This window comes from Narcine bancroftii, chromosome 1 (assembly GCF_036971445.1).
Source record: "Narcine bancroftii isolate sNarBan1 chromosome 1, sNarBan1.hap1, whole genome shotgun sequence".
Lineage (NCBI taxonomy): Eukaryota > Metazoa > Chordata > Chondrichthyes > Torpediniformes > Narcinidae > Narcine > Narcine bancroftii.
Window position 1 is genome coordinate 458356737 of NC_091469.1, and position 23395 is coordinate 458380131.

A 23395-nucleotide genomic window follows, 5' to 3' on the forward strand; every position below is an offset into this window, starting at 1 on the left:
TCAGAATTTTATCAGACGGGAGAAAAACCAAACTGGCTCAAGATAGAATTCTACAAACTAGGAGAAGTCCCGGAACATACTTTATAAATGGGATGAAAAACTGGTACAACACAATAATTTACCAATACTACATCATATACTAAAATATGGAAGAAAATACATCTGGAGGAAAAGATGATGAATTATCAAATACCAAAAATGCTACTAACGCAAAATTCATTAATTCCTTTTACAATAGACAATTTATTTTTTAAAGAATGGGCAAGAAAAGGAATTAAAAGAATAAAAGAATGCTTTTTGGGAAATAATTTATTAACATTTGAACAGTTAAAAGACAAATACAGAATATCACATAATATAATATTTTCATACTATTAGTTGAAAACGTATTTAAAAGAAAATTTTGGAACTAGTTTAAGATTACCTGAGAATAGCTGCTATGAATGCTTAATTACAGATACAGTGATAGTAAAAAAAAATTATCACAAATATGTACAGAAAATTGCAATGCAAAGAAAATGATGAAGCGATGTAAAAACCTAAACAAGGTTGGGAAAAAAAGATCTAAAAATACAAATAAAGAACGAAAACTAGGAGGAACTATGCACAGCAACCATGAGTAATACATTAAATACTCGGTTACATATAATACAATATAATTAGCTATATAGATTAAATGTGACACCACAAAAGTTAAAAGAATGGAATTCAACAATGTTGTCAGATGTTTACATTGTAAACAAGAAATTGGAACAATATTACATGAAATTTGGACATGTGCAAAAGTAAAAACTTTTCGGGAGGATTTAAACTTAATATTAAATAGAATTACAAAAAATAAAATACCTAAAGATCCAGAAATCTTTCAGTTAAACTACATAAAAGACAAAGAATTAAACCTTAAATATGCAACAATGGTACATAGAAATGAACAAGTGCATTTCATTAGAAACAATTGCCTACAATCTAAAAGACAATTATATTTTATTTGAACAAATTTAGAAACCATATATAGGCTATAGTAGAAACCACTGATTTCAGACCTCCATCCCTTAAAATAATAAACTACAAGTATAAAAATATTTTAAGATAGAATTTAGGACAATTTTTTTCTCTTTTGTGTTCTTTTATTGTTTATTTATATTTCCTTTATTTTTGATTTATGCTACAAGGGATGGGAAGGGTGGGGGAAAGGGGGGAAATTTCACTGTGTGTATTTTAATGATGAATATTTGCATATATTTTTATTGAAGTGGTTTAAAATGAAGTATTAAATAAAAAATATAGATTAAAAAAAAATTGATATTGTCAAGAGAGTCAAAAAGGAATTCTTTGGAACAAAGTATTATTTATAAAAGATTCATAAAATATCAATACAGATAAATTATAGATAAATAAATGCAGGTAACTGATACCAACAAATGTTTGACTTATTATATGTATCTTGTTGTGGTAGCCACACTCAAAACTAAAAATATGCAGTAACTTTTCCCTCTTTTCTCACGACCGCCACAATGCTCACCGTGCACTTACATTGTATGGGAGCGAGTGATCGTGTGGGAACGAGTGACTGTGCCTGCCTTGTTATCGAACAGTAGCTCGACAGCTGTCTTCCCCATCAGTTTATTTGTGTTTATATATTTGTTTTGCTGTGTAATTAGTTTATAAATAATATCTGCATTGATAATTATGTTTAAAATTAATTGTTTCATTATTAGCTTTGTGTATAGTGCTGTCTTTTGCATTTTATCCATTCTTGTTTTTACCATTTGTTAACTGTTAATACAAAGTTCTTTTTATTGCTAATATTTTTTACATTATGTTAAATATAATAGTGCTACAAAGTTTGTGAAAATCTTCTAGGTCAGCAATTTTCCTTATTCCTTCTTGCAATTTAAAATAAATTTAGTAGTTTCAAGTTTTTCATTTTTTTCTACAAAACATCTGTTTTTGAAAAACAAGTTGGCAATTTTTTTGGCAGGTGTGCAAGTAGTTGGCCTTGCCTAGGGCACAAAATTGTCTGGAACTGGCCCTGATAAATGGACTCGCCGCATAGCCTCAGCCGAGGTGAAGAAATCCCTATCCCAGGTGAATTCACACAAGGGGGCAGGACCAGACAACATGCCTGGTCGTGTACTGAAGGAATGTACAGACCAAATGGCAGAGGTCTTCATGGACATCTTCAACACGTCACTGCAAAAGTCCATTGTTCTCACAGGGTTCAAGGGAGCCACCATCTTCCCGGTACCCAAGAAGGTGACAATAACAGGCCCTGTGGCAGTGACCTCTACCATTATGAAATGCTTCAAACGCCAAAGCACACCTCCCAGAGACGTTGAATCCATTTCAATTCGCTGAAAGAAGAAACCATTCCATAGACGATGCTACAGCTTTGTGACTTCACTATGCCCTGGCTCATCTTGAGAACAATGCCTGGTATGTCAGGTGAGGTTCATTGACTTCAGCTCGATGTTTAATGCAATAGTTCCCCAGAGACTGGTGGAGAAGCTGTCTTCACTGGGACACAACACCCCTTTCTGTAATTGGATCCTGTACTTCCTCACAGAAAGACCACAGTCTGTCTGGGTCGGTAGCTGAATATTGAGCACGGTCACGCTGAGCACTGGTACACCTTAGGACTCTGTGCTCAGTGCAATCCTGTTCATGCTACTGACTGTGACTGCATCGTCTGATCTAGCTCCAACAGTGTCATCAAGTTTTCGGATAACACAACAGTAGTTGGCTTCGTCAGCAACAACAATGAGTCGTGCTACAGACAAGAGTCGGAAAATCTTGTGAAATGGTGCGAGAGTAAGAACCCAAGTCTTAACATTGACAAGATGAGGGAGATGATCGTGGACTTCAGGAGGACCAGGAACGATCACCCTCCATTACACATCAACAACTCTGTAGTAGTGAGAGCGGAGTGCATGAAATTCCTGGGATTTCATTTAACTGGTGACACTGATCATTGTGGACACTGATCATCTCCTCACTTGTCAGGAAGGTTCAACAGCAACTGTGCTCCCAGAGAGGACTGAAGTGGACAAGGCTACCAGTTACTGTTATGTCAACATTCTATAGGAGCTCCGTGGAGACCGTCCTGGTTGGCGGCACCACAATGTGGTATGGTTGCTGCAGAGAAATGGATCAGAGGTCAATCCATAGGACCATAAGAGTAGCAGAATCTACCAGGACCATTCTCAAAAGAGGGTGCTCAAAACCATTGAGAATCCCTTCCATCCTGCACACTGTATCTCTCACCTGCTCCCATTGGGAAAGAGATACAGGAGTATTAGAGCCAGCACCACCAGGCAGACGAACAGCTTCTTCCACAGCTGATAAGAAAGCTAAACGACCAAAGAAACTGCTCACACTAACCATCTGAGACTCTCATTAGTACAAAACAGCATTTATTTATTTATTTTTATAGATATGATATTTGCCCTGCATATGTATTATTTGTCTGTGTGTGTGTAGTTTCTGGTTTTGCGTCTGCATGTTTTTGCATGGAGGACTAGAGAACGTTGTTTTGTCGTGTTGTACAATCAGATAACAATGAACTTGACTTGTCTTGATTATTTTAACAAAATTCTTACAGAACAAGCTAAAATATTTGGACAAGACACTTGTTAGGATAAGTAGTTTCATTTTTTTCCCTCTGTATCCATCCAGCAACCCAATTCCCGAGTTAGTGTCAAACCTATCCAGCTCCATAAGTCATTATCTTGTAAGATTCATCCAATTTCAAATTAATTAAGCTCTACTGTGTCCAGATGGCATCATTCATACCACTATTACCGATCAGCAAATTGACATTTTATAGAAAGAACTAAACGTATCATAAAAACATAAATGAACTCAAAAAGATGAGCAAACTGGCACTTCTGCCCATAATAAGCCACACTGCCAAGCAATATATGATGCAATCAAATTACAAAAAAATCTGAGCAGACACAACTAACTACAGATGCTGGAATCTGGAACCAAATATAAAGTGTATGAAATATTCTGAGGGGGGGTGGTGGTGGAGCAGCATCTTTTAAGGCAAATGGGTAGTCAATGTTTCATGTTGGGACCCTGCATCGAGACTGAGTGTAGAGGAAAGGTAGACACTTCTATTACTGGCCATCTTTATATATGTGTGGGCTTTCTTCTCTCAGTCCTGATCTTGACCTAAATCATTGGCCATCCCTTTTCCTCCGTGGATGCTGCTCAATCTGCTCGTTTCCTCCAGCAGTTCATACTTAACGGCAAATATGTAAACACGGATCTTCAAGAAAGTGAAGTAGAATTACTACCAAGTGTGGCCCAACAGGTTCTAGGCACAGCCACAGCACCACTCAAAGGAAAGGCACAGGTAACACATGTGTAGTAACACTAGCACCTTCAAGTTCCCTCCAAGGCAATAACCACCTTCATTTGGGATTACATCACCATTCCTTCAACATATTTGGAAACAAATTCTGCCTCTCCTAATCCAAGAGCAGAGTGGCAGTAATTTATTTTTCTTTTAAAAACATTTTAATTAACTTGAATTAAGAACTTGTACAAATAACACAATTCGATAAAACGATAAGGATTGTTGCCAAAATTAATAAGACATATAAGACATTCAGTCTATCAAAAATATACATAAGTTGTTAATCATGTCCATAATTGACATTGCAAATACTATAGAATTTTATATAGAAACAGCTAATAACAAAAAAAATCAGAGGAAAAAAAGAAAAAAGGAACAAATAGAAAAAAATTGAAGAAAAAAATTAAAGGAGAAAAACTCGAAACCCTTGCCTAACAGCATTGCCAGATTACATGATTAGTAATAACATAAAAATGAAGGTAAAAGAAAAATGTGAAAATGGAAATGATAAGAGTTACACAATTTAATTACATTGAAGTGAAATTATAAAGTAAGCTCATGAATCATAAATGGCCCCCCCAAAACACCTGAAATCTTACATCTGAATTATTAACTAAATCTTAGTATTCAAACAAGATTTGATGTCACGTAACCACTGATCACGAGTAGGCGGAGCATTTAAGTAAAATCTCATGCCTCACCAAAAGAGATAGTACAACTCTGATCTGGTCAAGAGAAGAATTGTTTCCTCCCTTTGTACTGAAGAGGGTCACCAATGGGTTCTAGTCTCAGACAAGTCCAGAACATATGAATTAACAATGCTTCTCCGCTCTTGTACACAGCGACTCATATCAAAATAAAATGAGACAATTTAGCCTTAAACTTATGTGCTCTGAGTCGGACTTTAAATTGTAATAAACCATGACAAGCACATAATGAAGAGCTATTATGCAACTTAAGGTTGTGCCCCAATCCACGTCAGATATAGTCAAATTTAAATCCTGTTCCCAAGCATTTTTAATTTTGGCAAAAAAAGTCTGATTTGAACATTACAATTTTTTCATAAATAACAGATATTAATCCTTTATGAGAGAAGACATTGAATTTAAAACAAAACTCTCCTACAAAATTTTATTCAGATTCTTTGGGAAATCAGATTGTTGAGATTCAAGAAAATACTGGACTTGCAAATATCTAAAAAAAATGTGATTTGGGCAGGTTAGATTTAGGAGAATGCAAATTATTAATCAATGAATTGATCCTTAAAACTTTGAATGGCCTTTCTACACAGTCTCCTAAAAGTAGCATCATGTAAAGAAGGTTGAGAAAATGATTGGATACAATTGGGCTTAAAAGGCAATAACTTCTACACAAGCTCTGTAGTATTATAGGAATCAGAAAACAGCACAGAATAGAAATAAGCCATTCCGCTCAACTTGTCCATGCTGAGCAGCATCAGTTGTTGATAAATGTCAATACCAACTTTGCATTGTCTATACGTATGATCATAAATATTCCCAAAGTAGTTTTCACTCCAAGTTGCAGCTAAAGTTTTCACAAAGAATTACGGCTGCAGATAATCACAGAACATGGACCAGTACACCACAGGAACAAGCCCTTCAGCTGATAATGTCTGTGCTGAACATGATGCCAAATTAAACTAAATCTCTTTTGCCTGCAGATAATACACATCCTTCCATCCCCAGAAAATTCATGGTCATAAAAATATAAGAACAAAAGAAGTAGGAGTGGGAATCGCCATCTGGCCCGTTAAGCCTGCTCTGCCATCCAATAGCATCATGGCTGATCTGTCGATGGAGTCAATCCCAGCTAATTGCCTTGATCCCATAACCCAAAATTCCACTACTCTGTAAACGTCTGTATATCTGTGTTTTAAAAATAATATCCTCCACTGCATCCTTGGGCAGAGAATTTCACAGATACACCATTCTCTGAGAAAGCAATTCCTTTTCATCTCCATCCTAAACTTGCTCCCTGAATCTTAAGGCTAAGTCTCCTCATTCTAGTCTCCCTTTCCAGTGGAAAAAAAAATCTGCATCTATCTTCTCAAAATTTGGTATATTTCTATTAGATCCCCTCTCGTTCTTCTGAATTTCATATAGTCTGAGGAAACTCAATTTCTTCTTATAGGTTAACCTCTTCATCTCTCAGATCTCTGCATTGCCTCCAAACCCAATGTATCTCTTCTCAAGTAAGGAGAGCAGAACAGCATGCAGTACTCCTGGTGCAACCTCACCAGTACCCTCCATGGTTGCAGCAAACCTCACTGCTCTTAAATTCAATCTCTCCAACAATGAAGGATGAATCCATGGGTCTTATGTCATCTACCACTGTGGCCCTGATCCCATCCCTAATTGAGAGCACTACCCTGTCTACCTTACCTTGCTGCCCATCTTTTCATATTACCTGCTACCATTGGATATTTAATTCCCAGTTATCCTCACCTGCAATCATGTTTTTTTTATGGTCACAAAATCATTCTGCTTTGGAATGAAGTAAAATCATAATGCTGTAAAGCTCAGCAGGTCAAACTGTGTTCTTCAAAGATAAAGATACATAGCCTACATTCCAGGTGCCTACATTTCACTCATACCTTGATGAACGGCTCAAGTTCAAATCGTTGGTTATATATCTTTATCTTTGCTATATAAAGTACACTGTTTTATTTTAAATTTAGGCAGACAGCACATTATCAGCCCCATGCCATCCAATTTACACCCAATTAACCTACAACCCCAGTACTCTTCAAATAGTAGGAGTAAACCGGAGCCCCCGTGGAAAACCCACATAGACATGGGGAGAACGTACAAACTCCTTACAGACAGCATGGGATTCGAACCCCGGTCCCGTTCGCTGGAGCTGTAAAGGCTTGTGCTAATACTACGCCAACCATTTGACTTGCTGAGTTTCTCCAGCATTGTGTTTTTACTTCAATCACGGTGTCTGCAGACTTTCATGTTTTACTACTCCCCTCTGTTATTATTCGTGCCACAAGTTGACTGACCTTGTTTTGAATCTAGTAATCTGTGCATCTTTGGTTTTTGACTTTTCTCTACACTTTGGTTTTTCTCATTTGTAATTTTTGCTTGAGTATCTGCATTGCCTCCCTCTGTCTTTCTGCATGGATTCCCATCCGCCTGCCATATTTGTACCTGTCTAAAAGTAGCATCATGTAAAGAAGGTTGAGAAAATGATTGGATACAATTGGGCTTAAAAGGCAATAACTTCTACACAAGCTCTGTAGTATTATAGGAATCAGAAAACAGCACAGAATAGAAATAAGCCATTCCGCTCAACTTGTCCATGCTGAGCAGCAACACTGGCACCTCCTGGACTACATCCTGGTGCGAGAAAGTGACAAACGAGATGTGCTCCACACCAGGGTCATGCCTAGCGCGGAATGCCACACTGACCACCGGCTGGTTCGCTGCAAGCTCAACCTTCACTTCAAGCCAAAGCCCAGGAACAATAAAGCCCCCAGAAAGAGGTTCAATGTTGGAAACCTGCAGTCAGACGAAGCGAGAGGAAACTTCCAGGCAAACCTCAAAGCAAAGCTCGACGATGCAACCCGCCTCACGGACCCGTCCCCTGAAACCCTCTGGGATCAGTTGAAGACTACCATACTGCAATCCACTGAAGAGGTACTGGGCTTCTCCTCCAGGAAAAACAAGGACTGGTTTGACGAAAACAGCCAGGAAATCCAGGAGCTGCTGGCAAAGAAGCAAGCTGCCCACCAGGCTCACCTTACAAAGCCGTCCTGTCCAGAGAAGAAACAAGCCTTCCGTCGCGCATGCAGCCATCTTCAGCGCAAAATCCGGGAGATCCAAAATGAGTGGTGGACTAGCCTCGCCAAACGAACCCAGCTCAGCGCGGACATTGGCGACTTCAGGGGTTTCTACGAGGCTCTAAAGGCTGTGTCCAAAGCCCGCTGCGCAGCTCAGACGGCAAAGTCCTCCTCAGTGACAAGATCTCCATCCTCAACCGATGGTCAGAACACTTCCAATCTCTTTTCAGTGCCAACCGCTCAGTCCAAGATTCCGCCCTGCTCCAGCTCCCTCAACAGCCCCTAAGGCTAGAGCTGGATGAGGTTCCCACCCTGGATGAGACATATAAGGCAATCGAACAACTGAAAAGTGGCAAAGCAGCAGGTATGGATGGAATCCCCCCCAGAAGTCTGGAAGGCTGGCGGCAAAACTCTGCATGCCAAACTGCATGAGTTTTTCAAGCTTTGTTGGGACCAAGGTAAACTGCCTCAGGATCTTCGTGATGCCACCATCATCACCCTGTACAAAAACAAAGGCGAGAAATCAGACTGCTCAAACTACAGGGGAATCACGTTGCTCTCCATTGCAGGCAAAATCTTCGCTAGGATTCTACTAAATAGAATAGTACCTAGTGTCGCCGAGAATATTCTCCCAGAATCACAGTGCAGCTTTCGCGCAAACAGAGGAACCACTGACATGGTCTTTGCCCTCAGACAGCTCCAAGAAAAGTGCAGAGAACAAAACAAAGGACTCTACATCACCTTTGTTGACCTCACCAAAGCCTTCGACACCGTGAGCAGGAAAGGGCTTTGGCAAATACTAGAGCGCATCGGATGTCCCCCAAAGTTCCTCAACATGATTATCCAACTGCACGAAAACCAACAAGGTCAGGTCAGATACAGCAATGAGCTCTCTGAACCCTTCTCCATTAACAATGGCGTGAAGCAAGGCTGTGTTCTCGCACCAACCCTCTTTTCAATCTTCTTCAGCATGATGCTGAACCAAGCCATGAAAGACCCCAACAATGAAGACGCTGTTTACATCCGGTACCGCACGGATGGCAGTCTCTTCAATCTGAGGCACCTGCAAGCTCACACCAAGACACAAGAGAAACTTGTCCGTGAACTACTCTTTGCAGACGATGCCGCTTTAGTTGCCCATTCAGAGCCAGCTCTTCAGCGCTTGACGTCCTGAATTGCGGAAACTGCCAAAATGTTTGGCCTGGAAGTCAGCCTGAAGAAAACTGAAGTCCTCCATCAGCCAGCTCCCCACCATGACTACCAGCCCCCCCACATCTCCATCGGGCACACAAAACTCAAAACGGTCAACCAGTTTACCTATCTCGGCTGCACCATTTCATCAGATGCAAGGATCGACAATGAGATAGACAACAGACTCGCCAAGGCAAATAGCGCCTTTGGAAGACTACACAAAAGAGTCTGGAAAAACAACCAACTGAAAAACCTCACAAAGATAAGCGAATACAGAGCCGTTGTCATACCCACACTCCTGTTCGGCTCCGAATCATGGGTCCCCTACCGGCACCACCTACGGCTCCTAGAACACTTCCACCAGCGTTGTCTCCGCTCCATCCTCAACATCCATTGGAGCGCTTACATCCCTAACGTCGAAGTACTCGAGATGGCAGAGGTCGACAGCATTGAGTCCACGCTGCTGAAGATCCAGCTGCGCTGGATGGGTCACGTCTCCAGAATGGAGGACCATTGCCTTCCCAAGATCGTGTTATATGGCGAGCTCTCCACTGGCCACCGTGACAGAGGTGCACCAAAGAAAAGGTACAAGGACTGCCTAAAGAAATCTCTTGGTGCCTGCCACATTGACCACCGCCAGTGGGCTGATAACGCCTCAAACCGTGCATCTTGGCGCCTCACAGTTTGGCGGGCAGTAACCTCCTTTGAAGAAGACCGCAGAGCCCACCTCACTGACAAAAGGCAAAGGAGGAAAAACCCAACACCCAACCCCAACCAACCAATTTTCCCCTGCAACCGCTGCAATCGTGTTTGCCTGTCCCGCATCGGACTTGTCAGCCACAAACGAGCCTGCAGCTGACGTGGACTTTTTACCCCCTCCATAAATCTTCGTCCGCGAAGCCAAGCCAAAGGAAAAGAGAATGCTCTGAGCAAGTGAAATAGAATATGCAATAATGAATTGTCTTAAGCACAGAAGACTACAGACATTGGACAAGAAAAAAACAAGCTGCTGGAGAAAATCAGTGGTTCAGGTAGATTTTGTTGAGGCAAAGAGACATTTTGGGTCGAGACCCTGCTCTGGCAGAAGATCACTGGGGGCTCCCTTTCCTCTGCTTACAACATTCACTGGGATCATTGCTTAAATAGGGTATGAAGAATTATTGAGAAACCTTTCCATTCAGCACACAATATGTTTGACATTGTACCATCAAGAAGGAGGTATAGCATCATTAAAATCATAACTGTCAGACTGGGAAATAACACAGGCTGTGAGAAGGACCAACAGAATCCTGAAACTGAGTAAATTGTTCCAAAATATTTATTTATAGTTATTTTATATTATATTATATCTGTTGTTCTTATTATGTGTATGAACTGTGGTCCAGAGAAGCATTGTTTAGTCTGGTTCTATATTTACAGACAAATGATAATAAACATTCAGTTGAACTTGAACTAAAAGGGGAGATATGCAGTAGGAAGGGTAAAGATAGTGACAGAGGCTGGGAGGTGATAAATGGAGGCAGTACAAGACTGCAGATTGTGGAATCTGACATGAAAAGGAGGTGATGTGTGGGACAGAAGTGGGGAGGACCCCCATCTGGTTCTATCCTCCACCTAGCTTTATCAACCCCTCTTCACCTTGCCAGCTTCTGCCTCACCTCTTCCCCCTTACCATTTCATACTGGTTAAATCCCTTATATGCGGTCTCAACCTGAAAACGATCCTTTTGTCTCCACGGGTGCTCCCTGACGCGTTGATTTCCACCAGCAGTTTATTTTTGCCATTTTTGGAAACAAACTAATAAAGCAATGTGGGATGGATAGATTGACGACTTATTTTCTGCTTTGTTACACTCGGTGATTGTGATTCACCGTCTCATTTTAGTTGCCTTTGCACATTTAAAAAAAACAAAGAAAAGTAATTGTTTGAAAGGTATGATTAGTCAGGCCATAAAATAAATTTGATATGAGTAAGTCAGGCTGGCAGACAATACACCTTTATATATGCCTGTGCATAGAAAGAGGATGAGATAAAGGTTAGGTTGAAAATTAACCCCTCCTTCCATTCAAAACTTGCTGATCTCCATGTATGAATAAAATTGATCTGGTGAATAATATGGAAATAATCTTGCACAGATGCATGACTGAGTTTTAAAAGGCTACCTTTTGTTTTTCTTTAATTACCAGGTTTATTCTTCTCAACATTATTGAAATGAACACCATGGTCTGTTTTGTGAAGCAAACCTTCTGCTTATGCACTTCTTTTTATTGAGACTTGCTGCTATAGTATGATATGTGAATACTTTGTGTTATCACCGCTATCTCTTTTTTTTTGCTGTTTGCTTTTCTTTGTATCAGCTCAGAACTAGACTGGAATCTGAAACTGCTTTATGATATTTTAAGAAATATAGTGACATTTCTCAGTGATGACTGGTTATTGTCATAAGTGGAAGGCCGTAAATTTAAAATTCCATGTTAAAAATGAAGGGTAATTATTCACAACCCCTTTTCAAATATAACTGTAAAATTATTAACCAAACTCCAATATTCAAGGATCAAGGACTCTGAATGATGGATATCTCCACGTGACATTGGTAAAATGTAAAGCAAAATGAGGAAAATGTTAAACTCTCTGATGGAGCAGAAATGCTCCATACCATACTGGGAATCAAATTCATGTTTGAGCACAACCCAATGAAACAGCCTTTTCCAGTCCTGGTGTAACAGCATGCAGACAAACAACCAGATAGAACACACAAACAATCAAATGATACATATGCCGTACATACATACATATTTGAAGACGGATGTACTGACCTTGGAGGCAGTCCAGAGGAGGTTTACCAGGTTGATCCTGGAGATGGGGGGGGGCGGGGGTTGACCTACGAGGAGAGATTAAATCATCTGGGAATATACTCACTCAAATTCAGAAGAATGAGAGGAGATCTTATAGAAACATATAAAATTATGAAAGAGATAGATAAGATAGAGGTAGAAAAATTGTTTTCATTGGTAGGTGAGACCAGAACTAAGGGACACAGCCTCAAGATTCAGGGGAGTAGATTTAAGATGGAGATGAGGAAAAACTTTTTCCCAGAGAGTAGTGAATCTGTGGAATTCTCTGGCCGCGGAAGTGGTTGAGGCTACTTCATTCAACTTATTTAAGGTTCAGTTAGGTAGATTTTTACATAAAAAAGGAATTAAGGGATATGGGGAAAAGGCAGGTAGGTGGAGTTGAGTCAATGATCAAATCAGCTATGGTCTTATTGAATGGCAGAACAGGCTCAATGGGATGGATGGCCGACTCCTGCTCCTATTTCTTATGTTCTTATATGTAAAAATAAATAAATGTTGTTTAATAAATGGTGCAATTTATTGTGCAATAGCTCACCATGTGGGCAGGCCGTTGCCCATTGATGACAGCTCAACATTCCAAATCAGAATCAGATTCAGAACTTATTGTCATGAATGAATATTGCTGTAAATTACATTTGAAAAATAAATAAATGAAGCAAAAAAAGGGGAGAAAGTGAGATAGTGTCTGTGGTTCATCATCCTTTCAGGAATCTGATGGCAGAGGGGATGAAGCTGTCCTTCTGCCACTGGGTGCTCCTCTTCAGGCTCCTATACCTTTTTTTCAGATGGTATCAGGGTGAAGAGGGCATGGCCTGGGTGGTGGGGGGTCTTGAGGATAGAAGCTGCTTTCTTAAGACACTGCCTCTTGTAAGTGTCGCCAATACCCTGAAGACTGGCACCCCTGATTTACTGTCCAAGTTAACAACTCTCTGTAGATTTTTTTTCCTGTCCTGCACATTGGCGTCTCCATCCCAGACAGCGATGCAACCAGAAAACGAAAACCTGTAAATTTTTTTGAGAGTTTTGGGTGACATACCAAATCTCCTCCACAACCACAGGGTGAGAAATGTCTGTTTGAGTGGAGCTGTCCATTCCTAAGATGTCAGGATGAGCCCGGGACACTGGGTAATGGAGAGAATGGAAAATATTGCAAATATTACATGCCCCAAAAAAGCACCAGTCAAACATCAGAAGCTGGGCTTCCTTGGGTGGCACAGTGAGTAGAGTAATTAGCTCAAACCAATTACAGTGCCAGCAACCCAGGAATGAGTCTGGCGCTGAAGGTAATAAATTTCTACATTTTTCCCATGTCTATGTGGATTTTCCCAGGATGCTCCAGTTTCTTCCCACTCTCCAAAACATACAGGGTTGTAGTTTCATTTGGGTGTAATTTGGTGAAATGTTTTTTTTTAATGGCTGCAATCAGCTTCTACAGTGCTGTAAAGAAGATGTTAAAAAAATTTATTTTCAAATGTTCACTCCCTCCAAGATGCCTAACATTCATTTTATGAGAGGAGTGAAGGAAAGTTGGAAGATGCACACCCTAACCCCGCTAAAAGCAATACAGCCAAGAAAAGTCATGAAATTCGTCTGTGACATGGAGCAAGTAACATTACTAATGTGCAAGGGCCTGCTAATATAGCTTCCTATGACTGGCAGGTGGCTGGGGTCTAACACAGGTTCAGCTGAATAAGTTCAATTTCACCAGCGTTTGCTGGTGGCAAACATCAGTGGCAATTGATCCAGCCCAACAGAAGAGCGAGGCTCAGTTGAATATATACGTTGCAACCCTACTTTTCACATTATTCATAGGAAATGTATTTCTCCTCTTCTTCAATAAAGAATGTTTAATTCTCTTTCTTTCAGCGACAGTGCACTGCTTTAATGGTTCCTTGCTCTGTGGAAGCAGTGGAGAGTGTATCGCAGTACTGCAGCGATGTGATGGGGTCATTAATTGTAGAGATTTCAAATCAGATGAATCCAGTTGTTCAGGTGGGAAAGCACATATATAAAATTATTTATTCTTAAGTGAGTTTATTTTGTTTTTAAATATTTAATTTGATTATCATTTTGTGGATTTTTCAACCTGGAGCACTGAGCCGAGGTGGGAGGCTAAAAACGATAAGAAAATTTATCAGGCCTCTACAATAAAACAATAAAAGTACTGGAAAAACTCAACAGTTCTGACAGCATCTGTGGAAAGGAAAAAAAGGGCTGACATTTGAGGTCCGAGACTCATCGTCCAAAATGTTAATTCTATTTCTATTTCAACAGTTGATGAGAACCTGCTGTTTACAAAACTTTTAATTTTAATATGCTAAAGATTATAGAGGGCCTGTGAGGATTTAATAATGTTGAGGTAATATAGTTAAATTGTTCACAAAAAAAAAATTATGGAAAGTATACACTGTATGCTGGCTCCTCAATAATCCTGGGGAATCCTTGAACTATTTATTAATGCTGCTGAAGTCAAAACAGTAGAAAGCTCCAAATTCTTTGGAATAAATACTTCCAGTGACCTGTCAAAGCATTTTAACACACATCTAACAGGTGCTTAAGTAAAGGAATGGACCCATTACAATTTTCCTACCATCACAATCACTCCACACAGATGCAGTATCAGTGACTCTCCACTCAGCTCTGGAATTGGTGAAATGTGTGACTGTCAGATGTAGATCATTTTATCTACCGTGGGAATTTACCATGGTCCTCATAGATGGAGTGTACATCCCCCAGCGCTAACACTAAGGAGGCAATTTGGGAACTGTATGAAGCTATAAGCGATCTGGAGACCGCACATTCTGATGGTCTGTTTATTATCACTGGGGATTCCAAGCAGGCGAACCTCAGGTTAGTGCTACTAAATTCCATCAGTATGTGGACTTTGCTACGAGAGGGGCGAATGCATTGGATCTTGCGTTTTCTATCATTTCCAACACGTATTGGACAAAGCCCTGCCCGCATCTCGGATACTCAGACCACATCTCTGTAATGCTAACCGCTTGTTAGATGCTCTAGGCCCTTTCTGAAGCAGGTTGAAACCAGGACAGCAGGAGACATTATTGTACTTCAGGACTGCTTCGAGTGCACCGACTGGCACATGCTCAACCGATGGCAACTGTATCAACCTGGAGGAGTATACAGCATCAGTGACCACCTACCTAAATTAGTAAGTGTATTGATGACATTATTGCACCCAAGACCATCATTACTCACTCTAATCAGAAGCCATGGATGCCTGTGGAGGTGCGTGAGCTGCTGAGGAGCCAAAACTCTGCCGTCAGAGTGGGCCATAGCTATTGCGAGAGCCAAGCTTTCTAAGGGTATCAGGGAGGCAAAGCATGTGCAGGCCCAGAGAATTCATAGACACTTCTTGGTCAGCAAGGATATGCAACCTATGTGGCAGGGCATTCAAGAAATCACCACCCACAAGACTACACCAACTGCATGTGCCGATGATGCCTCCCTCTCAGATGCACTGAACAACTTCTTCTCGTGTTTAGAGGTGAAAAATGATGTGGCAGTGAAGAAGATCACCTGTCCTCAAGTCAGGTGCTGTGTCTTACAGTGGCCAGTGTGAGGAGAGAGTTAGGCAAGGCCAACCCTCGGAAAGCTGCTGGTCCAGATAACATTACTGGCAGAGTTCTCACTGGATGTGTGGCTCAGCTGGCAGACGTTCTCGTTGACATCTTTACCATCTACCTGAGCAGCACCATGACCCCAATGTGCTTCAAAGCCACTATCATTGTCCTCGTGCCGAAGACATCGTCCGTGTCCTGCCTCAATAACTACCTCCCTGTCACACTCACATTTACCATCATGAAGTGCTTCAAGAGTCTAGTCATGGGGTGCATCAAGCTCCTGCTCCCCCCCTTCATTGGACCCCTGCAGTTCACATATAGATCCAACCACTCTATGGATGTTGTCATCACCATCACCATCCATCTAGCCCTCACCCATCTGGAACATAAGCACACTTATGTTCAAACGCTGTCTATTGACTTCAGTTCGGCATTCAACACAATCATACCTCAGTACTTGATAGTGAAGTTGAGCCTGTTGGCACTAAGTACCTCCCTCTGCAATTGGATCCTGTCAGGGAGACCTCAGGCAGTCTTCATTAGAAAAAATAACATATAGTTTAAGAAATAATATTGAAATATTCGAACAAGTATGGGAGCCTTACATTAAATACAATAGCGAAAACCTACCGGGGACAAACATTACCTAAGTTGATGGAAGGAGAAGGAAAGAAAAGAATGGACTCAGTAGAATTTCTGGTGTATTTTTGTTGAATGACAACATTGTCTGACTGGCTTAATGCAACCTAGATTGTATACCTAAAATGGATGAGAGGGGGGGGTGGAGGGGTGGCTTGGGAGGAGGGAGGGGGGAGAAAAAGACACTGTATATGTGTGAAAAAGAAAAAGTGTATATCATGGCTAATGTGATTTATGGTGTGAAAAATAAAAAATTTAAAAAAAAAGAAACGGCACTTCCAAGACCATCATACTGAGCACGGGAGCCCCCCCCCCACACCCCCCCCCCCAGGATGTGCTTCGTCCTTTGCTGCTCACTCTGCTAACTCATGACTGTGAAGAAAAACACAGCTCAGACCACATCATTATGTTCGCTGACGATATGACCGTGGTGGGCCTTATCAGCAAGAATGATGAGTCAACATACAGAGAAGAGGTTCAGTCACGAATGGAGTGGGACAGAGCCAACAACCTGTATCTGAATGTTAATAAAATGCAAGAAATGGTTGTCAACTTCAGGAGGGCTCGGAGGGATCACTTTCCACTGATGAATGACACATGATCATTGAGGTTTTCAAGAGTACCAGGTTTCTTGGTGTGGACTTGGCGGAGAATCTCACCTGGTCCCTCAACACCAACTCCATAGCCAAGAAAGCCCAGCAGCACGTCTACTTCTTGCGAAGGCTGAGGAAAGTCCATCTCCCACCTTCCATCCTCACTACATTCTACAGAGGATGTATCGAGAGCATCCTGAGCATTGGGAGCTGTACCTCCTCAGACTGTAAGACCCTGCAGATGATAGTGGAGTGAGTGGAGAAGATTATTGGGGTCTCGCTTCCTTCCATGATGGGCATCTTCAAGACACGATGCATGCGGAAGGCAAATAGCATTGTGAAGGACTTTATACACACCTCTTGTAAACTTTTCTCCATTTTTCCATCTGGAAGAAGGTACCATAGCATTTGAACCCCACACATCCAGATTATGCAACAGTTCTTTTTTTTATCCCCAAGCCATCGGGCTCCTTAATTCCTAGAACAATGGGTACAAGAAAAAACCGAGAGGATTGTTTACTCAGCCTGCAACATTATGGGCACTCCACTGAGGAAAACTACAAGAGGCAGTATCTTAAAAAATCAGCCACTCACCTCAGGGCCATGCCCACTTCACTCTGCTACCATCAGGAAAAAGGTACAGGACCCAGAAGACGAGCATGCATTGGCACAACAACAGCTTCTTTCCATCTGCCATCAGATACCTGAATGAATGATGAACCATAACACTACCTCATTTTGTCTTTCTCTTTTCCATACACTATTTCTCTTTATTTTGTAAGGAGTGTGTATAAATGTTTGCACTGTCATACTGCTGCAAAGCAACAAATTTTGTGACATGTTCATGACCATAAAATCTGATGCCGATTCTGATTCTAATTCCCCCCCACTGTTTCTCAACAACTTATACGAGTGCACCACCGAAAACATATCGGAGCTCTTCTCAAGATCAGGAGAAAGTGCAGAAGATAGCGAATGCAGCTCAGAGCTTCCCTCCCATTCCATGGTCACCACCTGCACTTCACGCTGCTTAGAAAAGGCAGCCAACATGCTGAAGGACTCATCGCACCCTGGACAAACACTCTTTTCCCTTCTCCCATTGGGAAAGTACCTTTAGAGCAACCACCAATGGGCAACAGCACGCACGAGCAGCAATGGGCTTCTCAATGAACTTGTTACCCTTGCTTGTACTAATTGATCTTCATTTACATCATAATGCTATACTCTGGACATTACGCTGCATGCACAGTTGAAATACATAAAAATCTCAGTGGGTCAGGCAGCATCCATGGGAAGCCAACGATGGTCAATGTTTCAGGCCAAAATCTTTCATCAGGTATCTGTTTGTAGAGGACTAGGTATTTTGTGATAAATGAATTTAAGGGCATTCCCCACTTCCTACAAACAAATGGCGTTGAACAACATCTTCCTTTTTAAAGGACATGAGGAATATTGTACTAAATGTGAAGATTGTGTTTTCATTGAGAAGGGTTGTGGATTATGGCTTTAGAGATTAATTTATTAATGGCATTGACAATTTTGTACTCTCATTACAGAATGTCCCAGTAACTATTGTAGAAATGGAGGAACATGTATCATTGTTAACAGAATTGCACTGTGCAAGTAAGTATTTATGTAGTCATTGCAGGGCACTTCATAAATGCGTAATGAGTAATTTAAAATGTCATCATTCATCTCTCTGTGTCACTTATGCAGATTATCAGACAACAGTATATTGCATAATGCTGCAAAGCCATCTGTTCTTCTCATTACAAATCCAAATGTTTGTGGTTTGTATTCTTGTGTTGCTATAATATTACAGATGTCATTTAAGAAAGAGAACATTTTGACAATTTTGCAAGCAAGCATCATAACTGAGTTATACTAGCAACTCAGCTCAATAATTTCCACATTCTTCAACATTTTCTAAAATGTTCCCCTTGTTGTTATTTGGTGAGAGGACTCACAAATAAGATAAGAATGAAATCTGTAATTGTACTTTAAGCTAGTTCTGAAGCATTCTCTGAAGCAAGATTTAATTCCAACACTGCCTATGCAACTCTCCTAGCAATTATGAGTTGGACAGCTGCCCAGAGTTTCGTGATATTCTCACAAAGGGCATGCAGGTAAGTCGAGAGGAATTGTTCCTCCCCCTCCATTCCCACCCTGCCAACACACACACTCACGCACACACACACACACACAAACTAACAATTAAATGGGAAAAAATTTAATGGCCAAGCTGAATGTCTTCTTCTTTCCATCTCTCTGAACAACAGTCCTTTCATCCCTTCTCCTATATTTCTTTAAAATTCCCTCCTATGAAATTTTTTAAAAAAACAGGAAATGTTTCAACTCTACAACCAGTACTGAGGCACATGTGGACAGAGGAAACCAGTTTAAAGTTGTCCTGATGTCACTGTCACCTCACCTCAACTATTCGGCTCTTCGTTTCATATTTAACCAAGTCTTTCATGAGGTCAGAAAATAAGATAAACCTAACCTGCACACCTGTGAACAAGTTTTGGGAGTCAGTTTAACATTACAGCATTAGCCAGATTGATCAGAATATATTTGGGTTATTTTTCATTTGTTTGTGAAGATTGCCATTGTTCAAATGCATTGAAACAGCTTGGAGAATGATACAGAATGATCCAATAAATGTCTGATTAATCGCATCCATCTGATTTCTTGCCACTACAGTGTTTGTACCTTTTAGTTCTGATTATTTTCCTCCTTTGATCTCAATTATTTCCTCCTATTCATATGTTGTTGAGACTGCCCAGGCATGATTAACAAGCCTTCACCACCCTTTCAAGATTGAAGATTCAATTTATTGTCATAGTAATAAAACAGTGTCATATTACATGAAATTTCTTTTTGCCTGTTGCAAGGCTGATAGATTCGCCATTGGCAGGAATTGCCTGAGTGCCTCTTACAGTCAGTCAAAGAGAGAGAAGCAAAAGAGAATTCCCCCAGCGTCACCAAGGGTCCGTAGATTCACCTCCAGCACTCCTGCACCGTAGCCACATTGAGTCCAGTCCAAACCACTGGCAACCTGAGCTCTAAAGCCAAACCTCCGACATGGAAGGGAGCCTTTTAGTGCCCTCAGCACCTCTCGCATCCCGGTTCCAATATCTGCCAGTTTGAGCCAGTCAAAATTTATGTCATTGAGCATCTCCTGGTCCCTATCCTTATTAAAACATTTCTTTTGTTCCCTTCCACCCCAACCCATCACATCCCTTTCACAGCAATTTTGAAACTGTTGTTGTTACCTTGTTCTGATGCACGATCATCTATCTGAAACATTAGCTCTGTTCCTCTCTCTGCAGTAGCTGCCTGACCTGAGAATATCCAACATTTGATGCTTTCATTGATTATTTCCAGCATCAATACATGTTTTATGGTTTTTTTTTTGGTTCAAGATCTTACTGCACTTAAAGTGGTGTGGAACCAGTCAACCTGGTTTTGACTTTTGCAGCCTTTCATGTTTTACTTCAATCTAGATGGTCAAAAGCGAAAATGATTTAGAGAATAGAAAGAATGAACAATCGCATGGGACTGAATAGATTGTGTTGAATGAGGAGCCATGTGAATTTAATGGCTTCCTTCTGCTTCAGAATGAGTGCTTCATTATATTTTTCTTAAAGGTTCAAAATTCTCAAAAGTAATTTAAAAAACTCAAAAAATACAATATCCTATTTAGGGCAGTTTTAAAATCTACAAAAAAAAAATCAAGTCTGCTCTAGCATCACAGTCAGATCTAACTTAGTGCAAGAACCAAAAGCTGATGGACCAGGTGACTCCATTGTGGAGTCCAGAAGTAGAAAAAGCCAAAGGAGATTGGCTTTGCTGTTTTGCATGCTTCTCCACAAAAGGAATAAAGTTGCTTCCATTTAACAGTGACAACTGATAACTTTGGAATAAAACCACAGCAAGGATAATCTGTTCATTGGGTAGTTAAGCAGGGCAGCAAGTAGAATTTCTCTCTCAGAAATACAGACATTTGGAATCAATCCTGATATCTGCATTGAGTTTGTACCTTCTTCTACTGGCTGTGTAGGTTTCCTCTGGGGGGTTCCAATCTCTTCCCCTATTCCAAAAACACACAGGTCTGTCAATTAAGTGGCTGCTGTAAATTAACTCTGGCATGCCTGTGAGTGGTGGAATCTTGGGGGTGTTAATGGGAAGAAGGGGAAAAGTGGGAATAGTGCAGGGTTACACCTAGTAGATCCATGGTGATCGGCATGGACTTGATGAACCATGGGTCCTGCTTATGTGCTGTGCAATTTGATGTTTGTGACCCTGTATAGTGTGAATAAAAGCACTCATGACTGGAAGGAAAACATATGCTTTTATTAGCTTATAATAGAGGGTAGGGTCTGAGAGTGGTCTTCAGAAGGGATCGGGTTTAGGCGGGAAACTAGGGTTATACATGGGTAGATGGGAGCAGAGCCAGGCATCAGTATAACACACCACCAGTGAATCTCAATTCACTGCATTCACCCCTTCCTGCAGAATTTAGGGTCTGTAGATAAAGTCAGAGAACATTTATTCAGAAATTTTAAAAAATTTGAAAAATATACAGTTCTCTACAAATTTAAACGATTTGGGGATCTGGAGATCCTGGTGGAGCACCTAAGCATGGAAGGACCTTGGGCTCCTTGGTTCTCCTGCTCCCCTTGTGAGGGAGGAGAGGCGGCCTGGGTCTCCAGCTCTATGGTGGACGGGGAAGCACTTTCCTCCTGAACCGGATTCCCCGAGGCCCTGACTGGGGGAGGCAAGAATGATCTCCACAGCTCATAGGGCACTTGAAGCAATGGACCCTCTGTTATGGGGGTGCCAGGTCTCTGATGGAGATGGTGCCTCCCTGCCATCCTGGTACTCCACATAAGCATACATAGGATTGGCATGGAGCAGTTTCATCCTTTCAACCAAGGGGTCGGTCTTTCTTCGCCTCATGTGCTTTCTGAGAAGGATTGGATCAGGAGTGGTGAACCAGGTTGGGAGTGTAGTTCCCGATGCCAATGTTCTCTTGAAATTGAATAGGAGCTCTTGAGGAGTAGCGTTGGTCACTGTACATAGTAGCAACTGAATGGACTGGAGCATCCAGAACTGTGTACCGATTAATGGTTTGGCTGTAGGCAATTACTAGCCTGGACTTGTTTTCCCCTTTTACCACCATCACTTGCTCTCACCCCTGGCTAGTGCTAGGTTCGATGATACTTTCATTGAGTAGATGTTGTAACTCTGACTTTATGAAGTCTCGATTTGCTGTAGTTTACCTCCTGCTCTTGGTAGCAATAGGTTTGCAGTCTGGGGACATATTCAGGAAGAGAGGTGAGAGTTGATAATCAGTGTGGAGAGGCTGCATATAGGTTCTGATTTTGGAGACCCTCCATTCCAAAGCATTATAGAGGAAAGGGGACCAGAATACTCCAAGGACATAGGAAGTCCTGACCCAACAGCACCAAAGCACACAATTCATCAAGTACGTACAGGTGTATTTTACAAAATTGCGCCCCCCCCCCCCCCCCACTTTGAGTGACTAATGTACTATACAATGTTCTTGAATACAAGTGGAGTGCGAAAGGAATATACGATAATTAGGATACATCTTTAGGTGGTATTCTTATACAGTCCATGAGTCTGAGTCATTTAGTAGAGTGTTTGTTTATCTTAACAGTCACTATGGATTTGCTAAGCTGGTGAGGTCTATTCTGATCTAGAACCATCAAGACTAGGAATCTGGAGACTCCGTACTCCTCACTCAAATGGCCCCCACCTTCCTGGGTTGCCCATGGGTAAGATGGTATTGATCTTGTGGTATTGCAAAATGGCCACCTTCATTCCTCCTCTGGCAATGATGGCACCGAGTTTGAATTTGAATTGTGTCAAGATGGCCGCTGAGCCTTTTTGCACCATTTTCTTGCAGCCACCCTCCTTAGGCACGTAGCGCAGCAAGTGGGTTCAGGAGAATTCGGGGCCAATGGCTTGGGGTTGGAATTGGATCTGGGAATGATGCAGGCTGTGGATTTCCCCGGGCTTCCTCTCACACAGCAAACCCTTGCCCAATGTCCTTTCTTACCACAGCTGGAGCAAACTGCTTCTTTAACCGGGCAACAAGCAGAAAAAGCACTCCTTATCACGGGAGCGCTCCCTACCACAGGAAGTGGCAGCCATTAGAACAGGGGTAGCAGGAGCATCCGGTCCTTGAAAGGATTCACTTGGGCGAGCAAGGTCATCATTTCTGAGCTTGGTCTGTTCCAGTGACTTGGCCTGTTCATCGTGGCTAGCCAGGTCCTTCTTAACTGACTCAAGCAGTCACAATCTCATTTACCTTAAGGTTACCCCCATGACTACAGTGT

General features: G+C 41.4%; 1 protein-coding gene across 1 annotated transcript in view; it reads left to right on the plus strand.

The window, feature by feature from the left end:
* Positions 1–23395, plus strand: part of malrd1 (MAM and LDL receptor class A domain containing 1) — a 318021-nt gene that overhangs the window by 287768 nt on the left and 6858 nt on the right. Inside the window, exons 31-32 of the mRNA XM_069914667.1 lie at positions 14081–14206; positions 18584–18650. Of these exons, the coding sequence (XP_069770768.1) occupies positions 14081–14206; positions 18584–18650 (193 nt within the window). The remainder of the gene's footprint in view (positions 1–14080; positions 14207–18583; positions 18651–23395) is intronic.